We start from the raw sequence: 24,970 nt of genomic DNA, 5'->3' as shown, positions 1-24,970 counted from the left end.
CACCTGTGGAACGGTTGTTAAGACACTAACAGCTTATAGACGGTAGGCAATTAAGGTCACAGTTATGAAAACTTAGGACACTAAAGAGGCCTTTCTACTGACTCTGAAAAACACCAAAAGAAAGATGCCCAGGGTCCCTGCTCATCTGCGTGAACGTGCCTTAGGCATGCTGCAAGGAGGCATGAGGACTGCAGATGTGGCCAGGGCAATAAATTGCAATGTCCGTACTGAGACGCCTAAGACAGCGCTACAGGGAGACAGGACGGACAGCTGATCGTCCCTCGCAGCGGCAGACCACATTAACAACATCTGCACAGGATCGGTACATCCGAACATCACACCCTGCGGGACAGGTACAGGATGGCAACAACAACTGCCCGAAGTTACACCGGAACGCACAATCCCCCATCAGTGCTCAGACTGTCCGCAATAGGCTGAGAGAGGCTGGACTGAGGGCTTGTAGGCCTGTTGTAAGGCAACAACGTCACCTATGGGCACAAATCCATCGTCGCTGGACCAGACAGGACTGGCAAAAAATGCTCTTCACTGACGAGTCGCGGTTTGGTCTCACCAGGGGTGATGGTCGGATTCGCGTTTATCATTGAAGGAATGAGCGTTACACCAAGGCCTGTACACTGGAGCGGGATCGATTTGGAGGTGGAGGGTCCGTCATGGTCTGGGGCGGTGTGTCACAGCATCATCGGACTGAGCTTGTTGTCATTGCAGGCAATCTCAACGCTGTGCATTACAGGGAAGACATCCTCCTCCCTCATGTGGTACCCTTCCTGCAGGTTCATCCTGACATGACCCTCCAGCATGACAATGCCACCAGCCATACTGCTCGTTCTGTGCGTGATATCCTGCAAGACAGGAATGTCAGTGTTCTGCCATGGCCATCGAAGAGCCCGGACCTCAATCCCATTGAGCACATCTGGGCCTGTTGGATCGGAGGGTGAGGGTTAGGGCCATTCCCCCCAGAAATGTCAGGAACTTGCAGGTGCCTTGGTGGAAGAGTGGGGTAACATCTCACAGCAAGAACTGGCAAATCTGGTGCAGTCCATGAGGAGGAGATGCAATGCAGTACTTAATGCAGCTGGTGGCCACACCAGGTACTGACTGTTACTTTTGATTTTGACCCCCCCCTTTGTTCAGGGACATATTATTCAATTTCTGTTAGTCACATGTGTCACAGTTCCCTCAGCCAGAACCCAAAAGCAGACCAGGACAAGGAGAGTTGAACGAAGGTGAGGGTTTATTAGATACGACAAAAGGTGCAGTATAATCAGGGACAGAGCGGGCGGCGTGGTTGAGTAGTTGGGGGGTGCTGTACTGGGTCCAGTGACGGCTCGGCAGCCGCCGACCACCAGGCGAAGGTGAAGGTTCCGGACGGGACTGCAGGTGGAACAAAAACGGAGGTAAGAACACAAAAACTCAACAAAGTACAAAATAACAAAACTCACGCTAGAACGCTCTAAACTGATACACAGAACACCTACTGTTTAGGCTAACGATCCGGCAGGAACTGGATGTTGGGGCCAGAGCCTAAGAAAGGTGCTGATTAGGCCCAGGTGTGCAGATTGCTAATGGGAAGCAGGCTGAAACCAGAGCGTCCCGGAGGCGTTCCCGAACCCTCGGGAAACTGGAGATTACGACCAGGACCCGACTCAGACAGCCGGGATCGCTACAGTACCCCCTCCGACTGAACGCCACCGGGCGGACTCCCCGGAGCGCCAGGATGAGGCGGTAAAAGTCCCTGATGAGATCCGTATCTAGGACCTGTCGACCACTGGAATCCAACCTCTCTTCAGGGACCATACCCCTCCCAGTCCACGAGATACTGGAAACCCCGGCCCCGCCGTCTGGAATCCATAATGCGACGCACCGTGTAGGCAGGACCACCTCCCGATCATCCGAGGAGGAGGAGGAGGAGGCGGAGGAGGCAACAGAGGACTGAGGAAGACAGGCTTGAGGCAGGAGACATGAAAGGTGGGATGGACTCTGAGCGTCCTCGGTAGTTTGAGTCGCACTGCTACTGGATTGATTACCTTCTCCACCACAAACGGACCAATAAACTTCGGTAACAACTTCCTAGACTCAGTCCGTAACGGAAGATCCCCGTGTGGCCAACCAAACCCTATCTCCGATGGTATAGGTGGAGCGGGTATCCGGCGACGATTCGCCTGGAGCTGATACCGGTCCGAACCTCTAAGGAGTGCCTTTCTGGCCCGATGCCAGGTCCGGTGGCCACGCCGAATATGGGCCTGAACAGAAGGCACTGAGAGCTCCTTCTCCTGAGAAGGGAACAGGGGAGGTTGGTAGCCATACAGGCACTGGAAGGGAGACATCCCAGTGGCAGATGTAGGGGAGAGTATTGTGGGCATACTCAACCCAAGGCAACTGAGAGGCCCAGGAGGTGGGGTTGGAAGAGACCAGACAGCGTAGCGTGGATTCCATCTTCTGGTTGGCTCTCACTCCGCCTGACCATTGGATTGGGGGTGAAAACCAGATGTGAGACTGACTGTAGCTCCAATGGCCAAACAGAAGGACTTCAGACAGCAGAGGTAAAACTGAGGGCCACGGTCGGAAACGATATCACTGGGCAAACCGTGGACCCTGAAAACCTCCCTAACCAGGATCTCGGATGCCTCCGAGGCAGAGGGAAGCTTGGCAATAGGCACAAAGTGGGCGAACCTGAATCTGTCCACGATAGTCAGAACGACCGTGTTCCCCTCAGAGGCGGGCAACCCCGACGAAGTCCAGGGCCAGATGCGACCATGGACGCCGGGGAATAGGAAGGGGGTGAAGTAGTCCAGAGCTGGGCCGATGGTACTCTTATTCTCGCACACACATGGACAGGCAGCAACAAAACCCCGAGTATCTCGGCCATGGCAGGCCACCAAAACGCTCTGCGAAGAAACGCCTATAGTCCGAGCCACGCCGGGTGACAAGCCATCTTGCTGGCGCGTGGGACCATTTGAGGACAGCAGGACGAACCGACTCAGGCACAAACAACCGACCGGGTGGTACCGAGGACCGGGCTGAGTCCGAAGGGCCGCCAGCACCTCCTCCCTCAATCTTCCACATCCTGCTCCCACGACGCAGTTCCGGGGGAGAATAGTTTCGGGTCTTGGACCCACTCTCCTCCGTCTTGGAGAACATCCGGGACAAGGCGTCCGCCTTGCCGTTCAGATCCAGGTCGGAACGTCAGGGCAAACTTGAATCGTCAAAACAACGCCCACCTGGCCTGACGGGAGTTGAGACGCTTAGCCGATTGCACGGTAAGCAAGATTCTTGTGGTCAGTCCAGACAATAAACGGTTGCTCCGCCCCTCCAACCAGTGGCGCCACTCCTCCAAGGCAAGTTTCACCGCGAGAAGCTCCCGGTTACCCATCGTAATTCCTCGCAGGCGAAAGCCGACGAGTAGTAGGCGCAGGGATGGAGTTTACTGTCCGTGGAGCATCGCTGCGACAGGATGGCGCTAACTCCCACATCAGACGCGTCCACTTCAACGCACGAACTGGACGGGCCGTGTCCGGTTGAGAGAGAATCGGCGTTCAGGAATCGCCTCTTCAAATCCAGAAACGCTCGATCCGCCTCCGGATTCCACTTGAAGGTCCTGATACTGGAAGTCAAGGCAGTTAACGGAGCGGCCACACGGCTATAATCCCGGATGAATCTCGCGGTAGAAATTCGCAAACCCCAAAAATCTCTGGAGTTGCAATCTTGCACCGGGGCTGGATCCATTCCAGAACCGCTCTAATACCCTTCTCCTGATCCATCCTAATCTCACCCCTGGAGATGATGTACCCGAAAAGGATGTAGTGTGGGCGTGAAACTCGCACTCTCGGCCTTCACGAACAGACGATTCTCCAACAATCGCTGCAGAACCTGCCGGACATGCTGGACGTGAGTCGGAAGGTTCCTTCGAGAAGATCAGAATGTCATCCAGGTAAACAAACACGAAGAGACCGATATATCTCTCAGGACGTCGTTCACCATACTCTGGAATACCGCTGGAGCATTGGTCAGGGTCCAAACGGCATCACCTGATACCTAAGTGACCCCGGTGTATTGAAACCCGCAACCACTCGTCCCCCTCTGATCCGGACCAGGTGATCGCATTGCGTAGGTCCAGCTTAGTGAACACCGTAGCGACCCTGTAAGGAGTCGAAGGCAGAACTCATCAAGGGCAGGGGATACTTGTTCTTGACCGTGATGTCATTCAACCTCCGATAATCAATACACGTCGAAGGAGCCATCCTTCTTTCCCACAAAGAAGAATCCTGCCCCCAGGGGTGATGACGAGGGACGAACGAGACCAGCAGCTAGGGACTCCTTGATGTAGGTCTCCAACGCCTCACGTTCAGGTCGGGAGATACTGTATAACCTTCCCTTGGGGTAGACAGCTCCAGGAACCAGGTTGATGGCACAATCATATGGTCGGGTGGGGAGGAAGTGACAGAGCCTTCTTCTTACTGAAAACTTCCCCAAATCGTGATATGTCTCGGGAACCAGGGACAAATCTGGGGGTTTAGCCTCAATCACCTGACTGGGAACCGAATGGGGGCAGGCAGTCTTGAGACAGTTAGCATGACAATCAAGGCTCCAACTCGTTACCTTGCCCGTCGCCCAATCGAACGTGGGATTGTGTTCCTTCAGCCAGGGGTATCCAAGGACCAGAGGAACATGGGAAGACGGCAGAATGAAAAATGAAATCATCTCCGAATGATTCCCCGACAACCGCATCTTAACCGGTTCCGTCTTCACCGTGATACGTGCCAGACTACTGCCGTTCAGAGTGGTCGCCAATGGCTTCCGCAATTGCTCCTTGGAAAGCCCCAGCTGTTCCACCAACTCGGCATCAAGAAAGCTTCCATCGCACCTGAATCGATAAAAGCGTTAAGCGCTAAGCTCGATTCCTGTTCACAAGGGTAGCCGGGAAGCGGGGTCTGACAGAGGTACTCGAGAGGATTGAAACTGGCCCGCCAAAAAGTCCTCCCAACTTTGCGAGCCGGGCAGTTTGACGACCGGGAACAAGTGGAGATGTAATGTCCCGAGCGACCACAGTAGAGCAGCAGTTGGTGTTACGTCTATGTTGACGCCCTCCTTGGTTAACCCGATGCCGCCCCCACTTGCATGGGTTCAGAATCGGGAGAGGTCCTCTCCCACTAATCCTTAGTGGTGGAGAATGATCGACGTGTTCTGGTCCACCACCCGATCCGACTGGGAACTGAGAAGCTGATCGATTGGACGGACCCCATTGCTTCTCCCTCCTTCGCTCTCGGACTCGATTATCCACCCGAATAGACAAGACTACCAAGCTGTCTAGGTCACTAGGCTCCGGATAGGAGATCAACTCATCCTTGAGCTGCTCCGACAGGCCCTGGTAAAAGGCCGCTTTGCACAAACTCCTGCGTCCACCCACTCTCTACAGCCAACGTCTTGAACCGATCACGAAGTCGCCACGCTAAGAAGTTCCTTGGTGAAGAGAAAACAGACGCCTAGCGCGTCCCCTCCCTCGGACGGAATGGTCGAAGAGCTTCCTCATCTCGGCCGTGAACCCCTGGTAGTGAAGCCATGCAGGGATCCTGTCGTTCCCAAACGGCTGAAGCCCACTCCAGCTCCGACCACGCAGCAACTCAATCAAAAAGGCTATCCTAGCCTTGTCAGTGGCATAAGAGTAGGGCTGTAGATCGAACACTAATCCACACTGCATAAGGAAGGAACGGCATCTTCCCAGCTCCCCCTCATATTTATCCGCGCGGAACCTTGGGCTCACGGAGGACACAACTTCAGAAGCGGCAGGCGAGATGGGTGAAACCGTAGTGAGTCCTCCACCGGACACTGGCGTTGGTTCTGACCTCCGTCAGGCGGTAGAAAGGTTCGAACTGACAACGCGATCTCCTGTAGTACCATGCTAATGATGGCCCAACATCTTCTCCTGCTGGGTAATGGCATGGCGAATCAGAGTCCAGGTCCGCTGGGTTCATATTTGGCGGGATCGTTTCTGTCACAGTTCCCTCAGCCAGAACCCAAAAGCAGACCAGGACAAGGAGAGTTGAACGAAGGTGAGGGTTTATTAGATACGACAAAAGGTGCAGTATAATCCAGGGACAGAGCGGGCGGCGTGGTTGAGTAGTTGGGGGTGCTGTACTGGGTCCAGTGATGGCTCGGCAGCCGCCGACCATCAGGCAGAGGTGAGGAAGGTTCCGGACGTGTGACTGCAGGTGGAACAAAAACGGAGGTAAGAACACAAAAACTCAACAAAGTACAAAATAACAAAACTCACGCTAGAACGCTTCTAAACTGATACACAGAACACCTACTGTTCAGGCTAACGATCCGGCAGGAACTGGATGTTGGGCCAGAGCTAAGAAAGGTGCTGATTAGGCCCAGGTGTGCAGATTGCTAATGGGAAGCAGGTGCGGAAACCAGAGCGCTCTCGGAGCGTTCCCGAACCCTCGGGAAACTGAGACATTACGACCAGGACCCGACTCAGACAGCCGGGATCGTTCTACAACATGTCTGTGGAACTTGTTCAGTTTATGTCTCAGTTGTTGAATCTTGTTATGTTCATACAAATATTTACACATGTTAAGTTTGCTGAAAATAAACACAGTTGACAGTGAGAGGACGTTTTTTTTTGCTTAGTTTATATATATTTATATATATATATATATATATATATATATATATATATATATACATACATACATACATACATACATACATACATACACATACATATACACATACATACATATATATACACATATCCTTTTAAAAAATATATTTCCCTTTATTACTTTCCAACCCCACCACCCCTTCCCTAATTGGAGTAAACTAGTGAACAACAACGCTAAGGCCTCTACTTCCAGTTTATACATACTATATACATTTTATGGACACAGTCAATTTTACAATAATTATATTTTGTTTGTTTTTACTCCTGAACTTCCTCTACCCTCAACCTCTCTGATCATTTTCATGATGTCCATCCGGTTTGCTTCTATATGCCATATCTTTCAAACTGTGCTCTTTCAACAAAAGCTCTCAACCTATAACCTATATACTTATTATGGACACAGTATGCTTTACATTAGTTATCTTGTTGTTATTAGTTATTGTTAGTTGTTATTAGTCCCAACCTTCAGCTCCATTCAACACCTCCCATCGATCTCTTAACTATCCATATTGGATTTCTATTTGCCATATATTTTTCAACTGTTCTGTGATGTTTCACAAAAGTTCTGAACCCTTCTATTCTCATTGTTTCTACAGATTGTAAATTGAAAATAAACGTTTTTGCTAAAAGTATTGATCGATTGACTATGACTTTTCAGATCACCCAGTAGTGTTATCTGCAGGGTTAGCTCCAGGTAAATATTGCAATCCTACAGCCATTCCTGGACCTGCGACCAAAAACAAGCTACAAATGGACAGTACCAAAACAAATGATCTAATGAATCTCTCTTCGCAGCAAAATCTGTAGAGCTGGGAAGATTGTATCCAACATATAAATAACATTCTATTTGTAGCAAAAAATCAAAAAATTATACGTTTTGAATCCGGCGTCGTTTTGCGTATCAGTTCATAAAGCGACTTAAAGTTAGTACATATTCAGCATGCTGTATGTGGCCCAGTCTCAGCGTAATTCCGTCACCATGGAATTTCTCTTTGGATTAATGCATCTGCTAAACAACTATATTCCTATCATCACTATTATCAAAATGTGATATTATTCAAACCCTATACAACCCACCCTGCATCCATCCATTGGCTCTCATCCCTCCATCTCCCCCACTCCTCCTAACAGCGGCAGGCGGGCAAAGAGAAGCACAGACGCTGGAGTGAGGCTGCACTTCCTCTCCCACACTGTGACTGCACACTGTCTCACCAGCTGTGGCACAGTACAGACAAGCCTCTGGCAGCCACCTCCACTATACCTCTCTCACACGCTTTCTCTCTCTCTGTCATTGAGCAGGAAGACAAGTTCACATTCAAACTGGGGTTGCGTCAACATGACAGTGAATTTAGGGATGCCAGTGCAAAATATAATGTACAGTCGTTTTTCAACAATGACAGCCACTTTGACATATTGACACTATCAACTCCCACAAGATGCTTGTATGCAGGAGCTATAGAAAATGGAATATCTACAATAGGATAATCTGTCTCTCTTTGAGAATTAATTAAAAATGCTTCTGTATTTCAAGCCAAGCTTTTGTTTCTCCACTTTTCCACATGTATCCTTTTCTCCACCTCTCCCTCTATACTCCATGCTCTTTCTTTTCCTGCCTGATCTCTGCTCCCATTTTCATGCTCTCTCTCTCTCTATCCCAGCTGAATAAAATACATCAATTTCCCAAAGATTCTAAAAATATCTGCAACAAATTGACATCATGAGCACATACAGTACAGTACACACACACACCCACACCCTACAGACACACACACCCTACACACACACACACCCTACAGACACACACCCTACAAACACACACACACACCCTACAGACACACACCCTACACACACACACACCCTACAGACACACACACACCCTACAGACACACACCCTACACACACACACACCCTACAGACACACACACCCTACACACACACACACACCCTACAGACACACACCCTACAAACACACACACACACCCTACAGACACACACCCTACACACACACACACACACACACACACACCTACAGACACACACACCCTACAAACACACACACACCCTACAGACACACACCCTACAAACACACACACACCCTACAGACACACACACCCTACACACACACACACCCTACAGACACACACCCTACAGACACACACCCTACAGACACACACACCCTACAGACACACACCCTACAAACACACACACACCCCTACAGACACACACCCTACAAACACACACACACCCTAACAAACACACACACCATACACACACACACACACCCTACACACACACACACACACACCCTACAAACACACACACCCTCACACACACACACACCCTACACACACACACACACCCTACACACACACACACCCTACAAACACACACACACCATACACACACACACACCCTACACACACACACACACACACACCCTACACACACACACAAACACCCTACAGACACACACACCTCACACACACACACACACACACACACCCTACAAACACACACACACCATACACACACACACACCCTACAAACACACACACCCTACACACACACCCCTACAAACACACACACCATACACACACACACACACCCTACAAATACACACACACACCCTACACACACCATACACACACACACCCCTACACACACACACACACCATATACACACACACACACCCTACACACACACACACACACACACACACACACACACACACACACACACACACACCCTACAGACACACATCCTACACACACACACACACCCACAAACACACACATCATACACACACACACACCCTACACACACACACACCCTACAAACACACACACCCTACACACACACACACTACACACACACACACCCACACACACACCATACACACACACACACACCATACACACACACACACATACACCCATACACAAACATACACACACACACACACACACATACACACACACCCTGGCTAATAACACACACGCAAATACACACACACACACACACACACACACCCCTACAAACACACACACACACCATACACACACACACACCTACAAACACACACACCCTACACACACACCCTACAAACACACACACCATACACACACACACACACCCTACAAATACACACACACACACAACCCTACACACACCAACACACACACACACCCTATCACACACACCCATATACACACACACACCCCACACACACACACACACACACACACACACACACACACACACACACACACACCCTACAGACACACACATCCTACACACACACACACACCCTACAAACACACACACCATACACACACACACACACCCTACACACACACACACCCTACAAACACACACACCCTACACACACACACACACCCTACACACACACACACCCTACAAACACACACACCATACACACACACACACACCATACACACACACACACACACACACCCTACATACACACACATACACACACACACACACACACATACACACACACCCTACACACACGCAAATATACACACACCCTACAGACACGCACAGACACGCCACCCTATGGTTACGCTATCCATTTCACGCTCAGGATCTTGATGTACTACTTGAAAGAAATGGCCTTCATGGATACCGCACTAGACCTGAATAATACATTGATATAAAACACTGGAGAGGAATCTCAGCTTGTTGTTCTCATATTGTGAGAAACTATCCAGACACCATCTGTAATTGAAATACAGACACTCTTGCCAGCAAAGATGCATGGAAGCCACAAACCCCCAATAAATAGCTGTGCCTGAGTCAGATACTGCCAGTAGCTCTACTTTATACATACTAATCTCAGCGTATCCACAAGACAACACTGACTCCCACCAACCTGCGCTCCACTGCTGCTGCTGCTCACAGAGCACTCTACTGAACCATGCCACTGGCCATTTACACAGTGAGATATCAAATGGAGTGATATTAGTTGGGCGGTGGGTCATCAGATGGGGCCAAAGCCCTTTAAGGTACGGAGGCACCTCTTATCCCTCATTATTCTACTAGCTAGCTACTAGCCGTCTGACTCAACACCCCTGGCCTCCAAGCACACCTGAGATCATCGCTACAGTGGTGTTATGCTCATAGGCCCGTGTGTTCTCCACTCTCCCCTCATCAACTCTTTGCTAATTTGCGTGTGTGAAGCCAAAACTCAAATATACACAGTTACTAACACAGACACACACACACATTTAACCCTCCGTTAAATACAAAGCAATGAATCATTCACGACACAAATACTAAATTACCCATTAAATGACCAAATCTCATTTAGCAAAAAAGGCCAGCCGTCCATCTATGGCTTTTCACTTAAATTAGTTCAGCGTATTATCCTGTGAGTAATATATTCCCATACAGTATTAAAAAACCACTTAATGTTTGTTTTATTTGTCTGGCTGATTCAGTCAATATGTCCAGGGTCACTCCTCCTCAATCAGCCAGCAGTCAGGGAGAGGGAGGGAGAGAGGGAGAGAAGGGAGGGAGAGAAGCGAGGGAGGGAGGTGAGTTTGCAATAGGAATCAAATTAGACAAATGCTCATAACCTTGTGAGTGTACAGTACATTTGTCCTCCATCTATCTCTCCGCCCATCTTGCTCTCTGTCCCTTTAGATCCATCTCTCTCTCTTCTCCGTCTCCAATCTCTCTACCTCCCATCTGCTCCTCTTCCAGCTCCTCACACCCTCACCAACCTCTCTCTCTCTCGCTCTCTCGCTCTCTCTCTCTGTCTCCATCCATCCCTCACTCTCTTCTTCTGGTTCCTCCACCAGACCCTCACACCTTTTTTCTACAATTTCTTCCATTACCATCTACCCATCCTTGTTTCAAATCCTCACGTTCTCTCTGTGTCTCTCCATCTCTTGGGAACTTCTTCCACACCCTACCATTATCTTGTTCTCTTTGTCTCTAACCATCTACAGTGAGCTACAAAAGTACTGGGGCAGTGACATTTTTGTATTGTTTTGGCTTTGTACACCAGCACTTTAGATTTGAAATGATACAATGACTATGAGGTTAAAGTGCAGACTGTCAGGTTTAATTTGAGGGTATTTACATCCATATCAGGTGAACCGTTGTGAAATTACAGCACTTTCTGTACATAGTCCCCACATTTTATTGGAACAAATTCACTTATATGTGTATTTAAGTAGTCAAAAGTTTAGTAGTTGGTCCCATATTCTACATCAAGCTTATGACTCTACACATTTGTTGGATGCATTTGCTGTTTGTTTTGGTTGTGTTTCAGATTATTTTGTGGCCAATAGAAATTAATGGTAAATAATATATTGTGTAATTTTGGAGTCACCTTTATTATAAATAAGAATAGAATATGTTTCTAAACACATCTACATTAATGTGGATGCTACCATGATTAAGGATAATCCTGAATGAATTGTTAATAATGATAAGTGAGAAAGTTACAGAGGCATAAATATCATACCCCCAAAATGCTAACCTCCCAGTTATTTTAAAGGTGAGAGGTTAGCATGTCTTGGGGGTATGACATTTGTTCTGGAGTATAGAGCCAAAACAACAACAAATGTGTCACTGTCCCAATACTTTTGGAGCTCACTGTATCCCCGTCCTACTTAAAACCCCTCTTTTTTTATCCATCTCTCTGTCCTCCTTCCAGACCCTCACGCACTCCCTCTCTGTCTGACTGCCAAAGCGCCCCTTCGTTCAGCATCCGCCGTTGCCCTTCTCTTGCTATCTCTTTGCCAGGTTCTCCATTTCTCTCTCAATCACTCTCTCCGCAATGTTAATTCAAATTGGCTGGATTGGGAGGACAGCATTGTTCCAATAATGCCAAAAGCACTTACAAGAGCATAATCAATCTCTCACTCTCTCTCCCTCCTTTATATTCTCCCCAAATACATTTGGAGCAGAACTCTCCCTCGCTCTCTCCTCCAACTATGTTGTTACTGACTCAATCTGAACTCTTTCGATATCATACTTTTTCACCCGTTTCTCACTCCATCTCTCCATTCCACCCAATTGTGTGAGCAATTCTTTCTCCAACTACCCTCTACTTACTCTTTCAGTTTAATGTTTGCCCCACTTAATTCTCCATCCATCCTTCTGTCTATTCATTTACACACATCCTCCTCTCTCTTTCAGAGCAACAGTTCTCACAGCTGCTGCTCTCTGCTTCATGACTCCATTTCCCCAAAATGCCTCCTCTGCTCCCACTCCTCACCTCTAACCCACACCTCTAATCTCGCCTCTTCTCTCTCTCTCTCCCTTTTCACCGCTCTCTCTGATCTGTACACCTCTCAACTCGCATCAGCTGCACTGTCAGGTCGGGAGAGAAAGGTAGAGAAAGCGAGAGATAGGAAAAGAGAGAGAGAGGCTGAGAGAGGGAGAGATATACTTCCAATTCATAGAGACAGGCTGCGTTTCCATGGTAACGTGGTTTCCATCGTAACAGTCTCGCTAAAGATGCCATTAGTGCGAACAAAAAAATCCACTTGTCGCAATGATGCACTTGTACGCATACACACACACCGTCTAAACCACATACACACACACATCTCACACACCTTAGGTCAATTCCAGTGCCATCCTCATTTCTATGAGATCTACTGCATCTCGTTGCAGCCAGTGAGCAGGATCAGTCGGGGGAAATGGATCGTCTTGAACCTGTATGGCAGCATCCAAATTGTCTTTGTTCATGGCCTTTGCTCTGTATTCAGAGCTGTAAAAGTCTCAGTGCCACAGACAGAGCAGCATGCTCTGATCCTGTACCATGGCTCAGGGCTCTACAGCCACTGTGATTTTATTACACTATCTTTGACTGTTAGACAGTAAGGTGTTCAAAGACTGCCTTCAACCACAGTATGCTAGAATGGCCAAACGGATCCTCAACTAACACTGCAGTATGTCATCAAGGTATCTAAAAGGACATCATCACATCCACAGGTGGAGGTATGGAAAAAACTAGAAGGAAAGAAGTGAGAAAGGGATGAGAATAGAGAGAGAGAAACGTGGAGGAGGGAGGGTCTGTTCTGTTGTCATTTAGAAAAACGTTGTGTCATGTCTTTCTCGTTTTGTTCTTGTTTTGGTACACAGCGTTCTGTTCCTTGAGGTACATTTACATTCTGTATTGTTTAAAAGCGCCCCTTAGCGCCTCATGCCAATAAAGTCTACTAAGCCTGTTGGACTGACTTTACAATTGCAAATGCAAATCTCTCCATGGCAACGAGGCATCTCTCCCTTAAACAACTCAGACAACATGAGAAGACCAATACAATGCATCTGTGGTGTGTGTTTGTGTGTGTGTGTGTGTGTGTGTGTGTGTGTTTGTGTGTATGTGTGTGTAGTGTATGGACTACATAATATACAGAATATGAATATATGCAATATGTATACGCCTGACTATAAGGGTTATTATTGTTGAGTATTTATAAAAAAAATATATATATATCTTTGTGATATATTCACACACACACACACACAACAGATGCATCGTATTGTTCTTCTCATGTCTGAGAAATTCAGTCTGTGTGTACATACACCTGTCTGTATGTATATTGGTGTTTGTGTGTATGTGTGTGAGCGCTGGGCAGGGCAGGATGCTCTGTATGGAGACAGTTGTGGGTTCTGTGTGAGTGAGGAAGGTAGTGTTTGCGCTAATTGAGGAGAACAGGGAGGGGCACCATTTACATTCATCACAGGAGCTCGCTTTGTCTCAACTCAGAGAACAGGAGAGAAGAGGGGGGAGTGAATGGAGTGATCTTTCTGTATGGGTGAGCTTTCACTGTTTTTCAGAAACCTCATTACGAAACTACGGCAACTAATTGTGTTTGGTCGGTCTAGTTGGGTGTGGGCCAGAGGCAGGGCTTTTGTCCCACCTGGTGTATGGCTGCTTTTCAGTCACTAACATGTCTGTCTGTGTGTGTGTGTGTGTGTGTGTATGTGTGTGTGTTTGTGTGTGTGTGTGTGTCAAGTGTGAGGGAAAATGTGTTATATGGGTTGGTGTTTCAGAGCATTACACTGTATGTGTGCTTTTGTTTCTTAGTGTGTGTCTCGCAGTGTGAAGCTTTTCCAGGGGCCATCTTGGCACGGCGCTGCTGGGTAATTGACTGAGCCCATCTTGTGGTCTTCACTCATGTCTTCTGTCTTTCACACCCCTTCCTCCATTGACAGAGAGCCTGTGATCTTTGTTGGACGCAGGAAGCCGAAGGGGGAGGCAGGGCGGAGCGAGGAGAGGAGGTGAGAAAAGGAGCAAAAGGAGGGAGGGAAAACAGGAAAGAGAAGTGCAAGGCAAGTGAGAAAGAGAGAGGGTGTGGAAGCAAACAAGGAGGGATAAAAATGAACACCCGAGAAACTGAATGGGTGGATAACGTGTTGATAGTATGGAGAGAGGGAATGAAAACAGAGAGTAGAGAGGGAGAACACTCAGAGGAGAGAGGGAATGAAAAGAGAGAGTAGTGAGGGAGAACACTCAGAGGAGAGAGGGAATGAAAAGAGAGAGTAGTGAGGGAGAACACTCAGAGGAGAGAGGAGAGCAAAGGATGACCAGGGCTGGTCAGAGGGTGGACATGGAGCAACATGGTCCTGATCCCCTCATGGCAAGGGCAGCGAGCCAGTGATAACACTGGGGCTCTGTGTGCTCCAGAATCACTGAGTCATTCCACAGCCTATGAATAGATAGTGCCCATTGCCCGGCCTGACCGGCCACTTCAGACAGGGCAGAGGCTTTGCGAGATAAGGGTAATAAGGGTCCCAGCACGGGGCCAGCGCTCTGTCCAGAGGGAGGGGTGTGAGGACGGGGGGATGGAGGGATGGGGGAGGCCAGGCCAACACCTGGGCATCTGGAGGACATTGGTCTGCCCCTGTGAGCTGCCAGGGTCCAGGCTGAGGCACTGCCATTACCATCCATAATGAGATAGAGAGAGAGGAGATGGAGACAATGAAAGGAGATGTGGGAGCGATGGGAATTAGGGGGAGGAGGATAGGAAGATATGAGAGCGAGAGAGAGAGAGAGAGAGAGAGAGAGAGAGAGAGAGAGAGAGAGAGAGAGAGAGAGAGAGAGAGAGAGAGAGAGAGAGAGAGAGAGAGAGAGAGAGAGAGAGAAAGAAAGAGAAAGAGAAAGAGAAAGTGTCACATTTCTAAACCAAGACAAAAAATAAAGGGGTACTAGGAGACAGGGAGGAAGAAAAATAGGGTGAGAAACAATGCCAAAAAAGAAGGAGAGCAGACAAAAACGAGATCAAAAGATGGGCTAAATGGAGTGTTCCAGTGTGGTCCTTCCCTCCACACCACGTAATGAACCAGAACCACAGCAACAGCACCTAATCACTCAGAGCCATGCCGCCAACAGAGAGCCAGCCGGACAGAGAAGCGCTTTATTTTAATTCCTTATCGTTTACAAATGCTTCTAATTGCGGCAGTGTTTTTAGGGAGACATGGCTCTGTGGTGCAGAACAGCACATTACTATAATAGAACACAGGGCCTCGCTGATTAGTACAACAAAAGGTGCTATTGTAAGCCATAATTGAGAATATAAATGGATGCAGAAAGACCAACTCAACAGGATTGAAATGAAAGCCCCCGGTAAAGAAAGGGGGAGGAGGAGTGTTCCTCACGGGGAAACATGGTGTTGCTGCTTTGTGCTCACATCATTGCCCTAAAATGCCAACGGGTATGGTGCCCTAGGGAAGCAAGTGCCACTCCTTATACCCATCCCTCACAGGAAGAAGGACATTGGCTTCCAAAAACAAGGCCTGGGCATAATTGGTGACAGTGAATTCACTGTTGTACTGTGATTAAATGCTTCAACTAGCTCGCTCCACTCATCCACCCACAACAATTAGGCCTGGACACATTTCAGCGCCACCATTTAGCCCATTTCCTCTAAACAACACACACACACACAAAGACACACATAAACGCATGCATGCACACACACAAACATAAACACACACACACACACACAAGCACAAACATAAACAAACACACACGCACAAATTCACACAGTAAGCACCGTAACATAAACCTGAGTGGCGCAGTGGTCTAAGGCACTGCATCGCAGTGCTAACTGTGCCACTAGAGATCCTGGTTCAAATCCAGGCTCTGTCGCAGCCGGCCGCGACCGGGAGACTCATGGGCGGTGCACAATTGGCTCAGCGTCGTCCAGGGTAGGGGAGGGAATGGCCGGCAGGGATGTAGCTCAGTTGATAGAGCATGGCGTTTGCAACGCCAGGGTTGTGGGTTCGATTCCCATGGGGGGCCAGTATATATTTAAAAAATAATAATAATAATAATAATTGTATTCACTAACTGTAAGTCGCTCTGGATAAGAGCGTCTGCTAAATGACTAAAATGTAAACACTGGAAATAAAAATACACTTAATGCAGCCAGGCAGGAACAGGAACTAATTGGTCACCTCGGTCATACCTTGACAGGCTAAATAAATAAGGTTTGTTTTGTTCCTCATGGTAGAGCTAGCGGTTAGCATTACACAAGGCTCTCACTGTTACAAAACAACAGAGAGAGGTAGGGAGGGAGGGAGGGAGCTATTTCCAATCAAATCAAAGTTTATTGGTCACGGATACAGGTGTAAACAGTACAGTGAAATGTTTACTTGATAACTCTCCCCTCAACAATACAATATCACTATCCTTTAAGAATCGAATGCCCAATACAAAGTCCAAAATTACAAGTAGTAATAAAAAGTAGAAGGAAAAAAGCTATCAAAAGTAGTTATCAGACGTATGTACACAATTTAATATACAGTAGGATTTATAAAACGTGTTTTGCCAAATTATGATGGCTGTTATATACAAGTAGTAAAGTGAGACGTGACTAGTTATAGCAGCTTAAGTAAATAGTAATAATAAATAGTAACAGCAGCGGTGACCGTGATGTGTGTTAGCGTGTGTGTGTGCGTGTGTGTGTGTGTGTGTGTGTGTGGAGAGAATCAATGCAAAGGGTCTCTTAAGGTGCAGGCAGGTAGACAGCTAGGGTTTAGCTGTGCAATGGCCTGGTGGTAGAAGCTGTCTCAATGGCCTGGTGGTAGAAGATGTCTCAATGGCCTGGTGGTAGAAGCTGTCTCAATGGCCTGGTGGTAGAAGCTGTCTCAATGGCCTGGTGGTAGAAGCTGTCTCAATGGCCTGGTGGTAGAAGCTGTCTCAATGGTGAGAATCTAAAGCGCTTTTGGAATCCACAGGGAAAATGTGTATCGCAACAGTGGTTCATTAATGTTCTTATTTCCCATTGTCTATACAACAATGCAGTGCAATCAAATATTTATGGTGTCACGACGTCTTCTGTTGTTTGATTGTGCTGATAAAAAATTTGTAGAGACCGGGATTCATATTGGATTAGATTCCTCGGGGGTCATTGGGTTACTTTTCCTGTTTGCATTTAGTGTTTGGTATGTAAGCTAGATACTGTAGCAATATAAAGAACCAGCTACTCTAGTCCCTCGAATAACTATCTATCCCAAACTGCTTCAATCTGATTACTTCCATCTCTCTTTCCTTCTCTCCTTCCATCTCTCTTTCCTTCTCTCCTTCCATCTCTCTTTCCTTCTCTCCTTCCATCTCTCTTTCCTTCTCTCCTTCCATCGCTCTTTCCTTCTCTCCTTCCATCTCTTTCCATCTCTCTTTCCTTCTCTCCTTCCATCTCTCCTTTCTTCTCTCTTTCCATCACTCTCTCCTTCTGTCATACAGTAATGCACTTGCTCCTCCCTCACTTATCTCTCTTCCATCTTATTCATTGATACAGATGTGAGTACAGCTTCCCTCTATCCATCTTTCTCTTCTCTCCGTCTTAACCATATTTTTCCACGTTCCTGGGTGACACTGTCTGAGACCCACCAGCTGTCGCACCTTCCCTCTGTTCCTCTATAACACCAGCCTTTGGTCCATCCATCTATCCGTCACCCATCACTTGGTTTCAATTTCACAATGAAAAAATATATAGATATACAGTGGGGAGAACAAGTATTTGATACACTGCCGATTTTGCAGGTTTTCCTACTTACAAAGCATGTAGAGGTCTGTAATTTTTATCATAGGTACACTTCAACTGTGAGAGACGGAATCTAAAACAAAAATCCAGAAAATCACATTGTATGATTTTTTAAGTAATTAATTTGCATTTATTGCATGACATAAGTATTTGATCACCTACCAACCAGTAAGAATTCCGGCTCTTACAGACCTGTTAGTTTTTCTTTAAGAAGCCCTCCTGTTCTCCACTCATTACCTGTATTAACTGCACCTGTTTGAACTCGTTACCTGTATAAAAGACACCTGTCCACACACTCAATCAAACAGACTCCAACCTCTCCACAATGGCCAAGACCAGAGAGCTGTGTAAGGACATCAGGGATAAAATTCTAGACCTGCACAAGGCTGGGATGGGCTACAGGACAATAGGCAAGCAGCTTGGTGAGAAGGCAACAACTGTTGTTGCAATTATTAGAAAATGGAAGAAGTTCAAGATGACGGTCAATCACCCCTCGGTCTGGGGCTCCATGCAAGATCTCACCTCGTGGGGCATTAATGATCATGAGGAAGGTGAGGATCAGCCCAGAACTACACGGCAGGACCTGGTCAATGACCTGAAGAGAGCTGGGACCACAGTCTCAAAGAAAACCATTAGTAACACACTACGCCGTCATGGATTAAAATCCTGCAGCGCACGCAAGGTCCCCCTGCTCAAACCAGCGCATGTCCAGGCCCGTCTGAAGTTTGCCAATGACCATCTGGATGATCCGGAGGAGGAATGGGAGAAGGTCATGTGGTCTGATGAGACAAAAATAGAGCTTTTAGTCTAAACTCCACTCGCCGTGTTTGGAGGAAGAAGAAGGATGAGTACAACCCCAAGAACACTATCCCAACCGTGAAGCATGGAGGTGGAAACATAATTCTTTGGGGATGCTTTTCTGCAAAGTGGACAGGATGACTGCACCGTATTGAGGGGGAGGATGGATGGGGCCATGTATCGTGAGATCTTGGCCAACAACCTCCTTCCCTCAGTAAGAGCATTGAAGATGGGTCGTGGCTGGGTCTTCCAGCATGACAACGACCGAAACACACAGCCAGAGCAACTAAGGAGTGGCTCCGTGAAGAAGCATCTCAAGGTCCTGGAGTGGCCTAGCCAGTCCCCAGACCTGAACCCCAATAGAAAATCTTTGGAGGGAGCTGAAAGTCCGTATTGCCCAGCGACAGCCCCCGAAACCTGAAGGATCTGGAGAAGGTCTGTATGGAGGAGTGGGCCAAAATCCCTGCTGCAGTGTGTGCAAACCTGGTCAAGACCTACAGGAAACGTATGATCTCTGTAATTGCAAACAAAGGTTTCTGTACCAAATATTAAGTTCTGCTTTTCTGATGTATCAAATACTTATGTCATGCAATAAAATGCAAATTAATTACTTAAAATCATACAATGTGATTTTCTGGAATTTTGTTTTAGATTCCGTCTCTCACAGTTGAAGTGTACCTATGATAAAAAATTACAGACCTCTACATGCTTTGTAAGTAGGAAAACCTGCAAAATTGTCAGTGTATCAAATACTTGTTCTCCCCACTGTATATACTGTATATTTCACAACAACACACCAAAATCCACTCTAAATACTATCTGTGCACTATTTCAGCACCATTCCTGTTTTCAATTCCAGACATCAGCTATGAAAATATTTTATTCCCCCTCGGCTCTCTGTCTCACTTATGATCCTACTGTATAGGTAAGCAAATGGTTGCCTTGCCAACTGCATCAGCGGCATTTGGCCTTGTATGAAAGAGAGAGAGAGAAAGAGAGAGAGAGAGATAAACACCTTCTTTTACATTTCCCATTCCCCCATCTCGGTCTGTCCATTCTCCTAGGCTTATTATACTGAACAAAAATATAAATGCAACATGTAAAGCGTTGGTCCAATGTTTCATTAGCTGAAATAAAAGATTCCAGAAATATTCCATACGCACAAAAAGCTTATTTATCTAAAATTTTGTGGACAAATTTGTTTACATCCATGCTACTGAGCATTTCTCCTTTGCCAAGATAATCCATCCACCTGACAGGTGTGTCATATCAAGAAAAATTTGCAGTTTTGTCACACAACACAATGCCAGAGATGACTCAAGTTCTGAGGGAGTGTGCAATTGGCATGCTGACTACAGGAATGTCACCAGAGTTGTTGCCAGAGAATTGAATGCTCATTTCTCTACCATAAGTGTTGTTTTAGAGAATTTGGCAGTACGTCCAACCGGCCTCACAACCGCAGACCACGAGTAACTATGTCAGCCCAGGACCTCCACATCCGGCTTCTTTACCTGCAGGATCATCTGAGACCAGCCACCTGGTCAGCTGATGAAACTGAGGAGTATTTCTGTCTGTAATAAAGCCATTTTATGGGGAAAAACTCATTCTGATTGGCTGGGCCTGGCTCCCCAGTGGGTGGGCCTATGCCCTCCCAGGCCCACCCAATGGCTGCGCCCCTGCCCAGTCATGAGAAATCCATAGATTAGGGCCTAATTTATTTATTTCAATTGACTGATTTCCTTATATGAACTGTAACTCAGTAAAATCATTGAAATTGTTGCATGTTGTGTTTATATTTTTGTTCAGTATAGTTCCCCAAGCCTTACACCACATTTTTGTAGCTCTCTGCTTCAACCTTTTATTTGACCTCCTTCACTCTCTCTCTACCTTTTCTCTTCCCAGCTACGGGGCCTCTCCTTGCTCCTTCACACCTCCAGTCTGATTGCTGTCTCATTCTGTCTGCTACGTTTCCAGCAGCTAGCTTCTTTATCTCTGTTCTCTCCACTCACCTGCTGTCCATCTTTCCCCCAAGATGACCTCTCAGGAGGAGAGGTTGTTCTTTCACCATCCCTCTCCTTCTCCCTCTCCTTCTCCTTCTCCCTTCTCCCTTCTCCCTTCTCCCTTCTCCCTTCTCCCACTCTTATTCTACCATATTCTCAACCAATATTGTTTCAGCCCATTAAACAACAGACACAAATCCGTTTGGAGACGGAGACTTGCATGGCCTTGGATGTGGCTCCATTTCTCTCTCCTGGGCCCCGTGTTGGCTTCTGGCCTGGGAAATCCATTTAGTTCCTGGCGCATGGAGGGCACGTGTGCTTAATGAATTATACCTTCAGTCTGCATGTATACTCCATCTACCTCTTTATAAGCAATAAAATACATAATGTTTACACGCATAAGACGGGCGGGTGGTGTATCATAAAGATTTATATGTGTGTAGGATATACTATGGGGTCAGTGACATGTACTGTATGTATGGCCGTGGCACAAGGGGCAGGGCCAGTGGATGTTGTACGTGTCAATAGAGATGTGAGGTAAATGTGATTTGACTGTCCAATGCCATCTATCCTCCATGGTGTAATGAGAGGGGATAGAGGGGGATGAATGGCTGACTGGTGGCCCTAGTGTGTCATAGCGGGTCATGTTTACTGGTGGACCCTGTTGATGCAGGGTCAAACGTGGAAGGGTGAGCAGAGATCATGTTTTATCCCCAATGGAACCCGTTGTGCTGTAAGCACATGACATCAGTTGGAATGCCCAGCGGACAACCTCATTCCGGGCAGTGTTTTTTTGGAGACTGTTTGAAATTCTAGGGGTTTCTGGGAGGCCATTTTGTACAGCTGTATTTGTTCAGGCTGAATAAAAGTTGATTATGCTGCAGAAAGAATAGTCCAGTCCAACAGCACGGTCCAAACGCGGATTCCAGCCGGCTAAGATAAAGCAGGACCAGATTGCTTCATCCCATTAGACATGGCTAAAGTGAATAGAACGAAAAGGGGTGGGTGAGAAATGTCATGGGGATGAGCCATAGAGGGATCTAGTGGAACTCTGTCATGCCGAGGTGACAGTATCTCTCTCTCTCTCTCTCTCTCTCTCTCTCTCTCTCTCTCTCTCTCTCTCTCTCTCTCTCTCTCTCTCTCTCTCTCTCTCTCTCTCTCTCTCTCTCTCTCTCTCTCTCTCTCTCTCTCTCTCTGAAGAGATAATTGTTTAAGACAACAATGAAATACAGACGTTCAAGACAAACAGATAAAAACATCGCAATTTTTTTTATTTCTCTATCACTCTCTCTCACACACACAAACACACACACTGTACCTTGGCAGCCATGATCATGGAGGAGCCACCGCGGACCCCCAGGATGGGGATGTGTGTCTGTGCGGAGATGAAGTCCAGGATCTGGGCTATAGCCTCCTGATCCGTATCGTCCCCGAACACCACGCCCTGCAGCCAGTGCTCTGTCATCAGGTCACAGATGCTCTTGATGATGCTCTTGGGATCCGTCTCATTCATGGTGAGCACCTCCACGTTGGGCGCCAGCGGCATGTGCAGGAAGTCGTCCTTCTCCCGGGCGCCCGCCAACGCCACCTCGCTAGAGTTGCCCACCAGCACCACAGCGATGCTGAGGCCCTGCACCAGCTTGGGCAGCACCTGGTGGTGGGGGGCTGGGCCATGGGGATGTAGTGTGCCACGCCCCCGCCCTTGTCTCTGCGAGAGTGACAGGCGGGGGGCAGGTGGGAACATGCACAGCAGGAGGCCCAGGAGGGACAGGGACAGGGAGGAGAGGGCCGCACGGCGCCGGGGAGGACATCTCACCTCCTGGGGGGGCAGGGGCGTGGGGGACGCTCGCCTTTCCTGAGGGTGGGAGGGGCTGTGGCAGCCACAGACAGGCATAATGGAGGAGTGGGAATGTAATACCTGGGGGGAGGGAGGAGAGAGAGAGAGAGAGAGAGAGAGAGAGAGAGAGAGAGAGAGAGAGAGAGAGAGAGAGAGAGAGAGAGAGAGAGAGAGAGAGAGAGAGGTTAATGTGGCCCATACACATTGATTGACTTAAGTGGATTGACAAGAGCCTATAACATGAATCAGTGTACATCACTAACCACGTTTCCATCTACAGTTTTTATATGAGTAAAGTCATACCGTATAAAATAAATCTCTACAGCTGTGATAGAAACAGGAAGTCTCGGTACAATTTTATAAATGCAGACAAAACATGGGATCTTTATGCGTTGGTAAAATTAATTATGCGAGAAATGGTGGTGGAAATGCCTTTATGCGCAAATATTGATATAATATCCATTATATCAAAGTAAACTTGGAGTCACACGATGATATGGTGTGTGGTCCTCCCACTATAACTCGGGAAACCATTCAGTTTATTAAGCTACAGATTAAATAAATGATGATGAACTTCACAGGGCGGCAGTCAAGCATCAATCATCATGTCACCAGAATAAGACCCTCGATATTTACAGTGAGGGAAAAAAGTATTTGATCCCCTGCTGATTTTTTACGTTTGCCCACTGACAAAGACATGATCAGTCTATCATTTTAATGGTAGGTTTATTTGAGCAGTGAGAGACAGAATAACAACAAAAAAATCCAGAAAAAGCATGTCAAAATGTTATAAATTGATTTGCATTTTAATGAGGGAAATAAGTATTTGACCCCTCTGCAAAACATGACTTAGTACTTGGTGGCAAAACCCTTGTTGGCAATCACAGAGGTCAGACGTTTCTTGTAGTTGGCCACCAGGTTTGCACACATCTCAGGAGGGATTTTGTCCCACTCCTCTTTGCAGATCTTCTCCAAGTCATTAAGGTTTCGAGGCTGACGTTTGGCAACTCAAACCTTCAGCTCCCTCCACAGATTTTCTATGGGCCACTCCAGGACCTTAATGTGCTTCTTTTTGAGCCACTCCTTTGTTGCCTTGGCCGTGTGTTTTGGGTCATTGTCATGCTGGAATACCCATCCACGACCCATTTTCAATGCCCTGGCTGAGGGAAGGAGGTTCTCACCCAAGATTTGACGGTACATGGCCCCGTCCATCGTCCCTTTGATGCAGTGAAGTTGTCCTGTCCCCTTAGCAGAAAAACACCTCCAAAGCATAATATTTCCACCTCCATGTTTGACGGTGGGGATGGTGTTTGTTACGGATACAGGTATCCTGTGTTTTTGTGTGTTTCTCTCCTTCTGCCCTAATCACAGGTGTCCTGTATGTTCCTGATTGGTGGTCGTTGAGGTGTCTGCTGATTGGACCAATCAGTGAACATTCCTGTGAATAGCACCACCTGTTACTCGTTTGTTGAATCACACAGCCCATTGTATAAAAACCAGTCTTGTGTTTGTTGAGAAAGAGAGAGACTTTTTCCATATGTGAGTATGGACACGGTGGTGTCCTGTGTGTTGTGTACTCACTAAGTTGTTGGTTACCCTATTGGTAACTTTATT

At 47.3% G+C, this 24,970-nt stretch overlaps 1 protein-coding gene across 1 annotated transcript in view; it reads right to left on the bottom strand.

Annotated features, from left to right (window-relative positions):
* The window catches only part of LOC123481276 (glutamate receptor ionotropic, NMDA 2B-like), a gene marked incomplete at its 3' end in the record, with an annotated part of 41,219 nt that extends 17,806 nt beyond the window's left edge, over positions 1-23,413 (bottom strand). Inside the window, exon 1 of the mRNA XM_045219868.1 lies at positions 22,838-23,413. Within this exon, the coding sequence (XP_045075803.1) occupies positions 22,838-23,413 (576 nt within the window). The remainder of the gene's footprint in view (positions 1-22,837) is intronic.
* Positions 23,414-24,970: the final 1,557 nt, after the last annotated feature.

The sequence above is a fragment of the Coregonus clupeaformis genome, unplaced genomic scaffold, assembly GCF_020615455.1.
Source record: "Coregonus clupeaformis isolate EN_2021a unplaced genomic scaffold, ASM2061545v1 scaf2842, whole genome shotgun sequence".
In the NCBI taxonomy this organism is placed as follows: domain Eukaryota; kingdom Metazoa; phylum Chordata; class Actinopteri; order Salmoniformes; family Salmonidae; genus Coregonus; species Coregonus clupeaformis.
The sequence above is the reverse complement of the archived record's forward strand: the minus strand, read 5'-3'. Positions and strand labels throughout refer to the sequence as shown.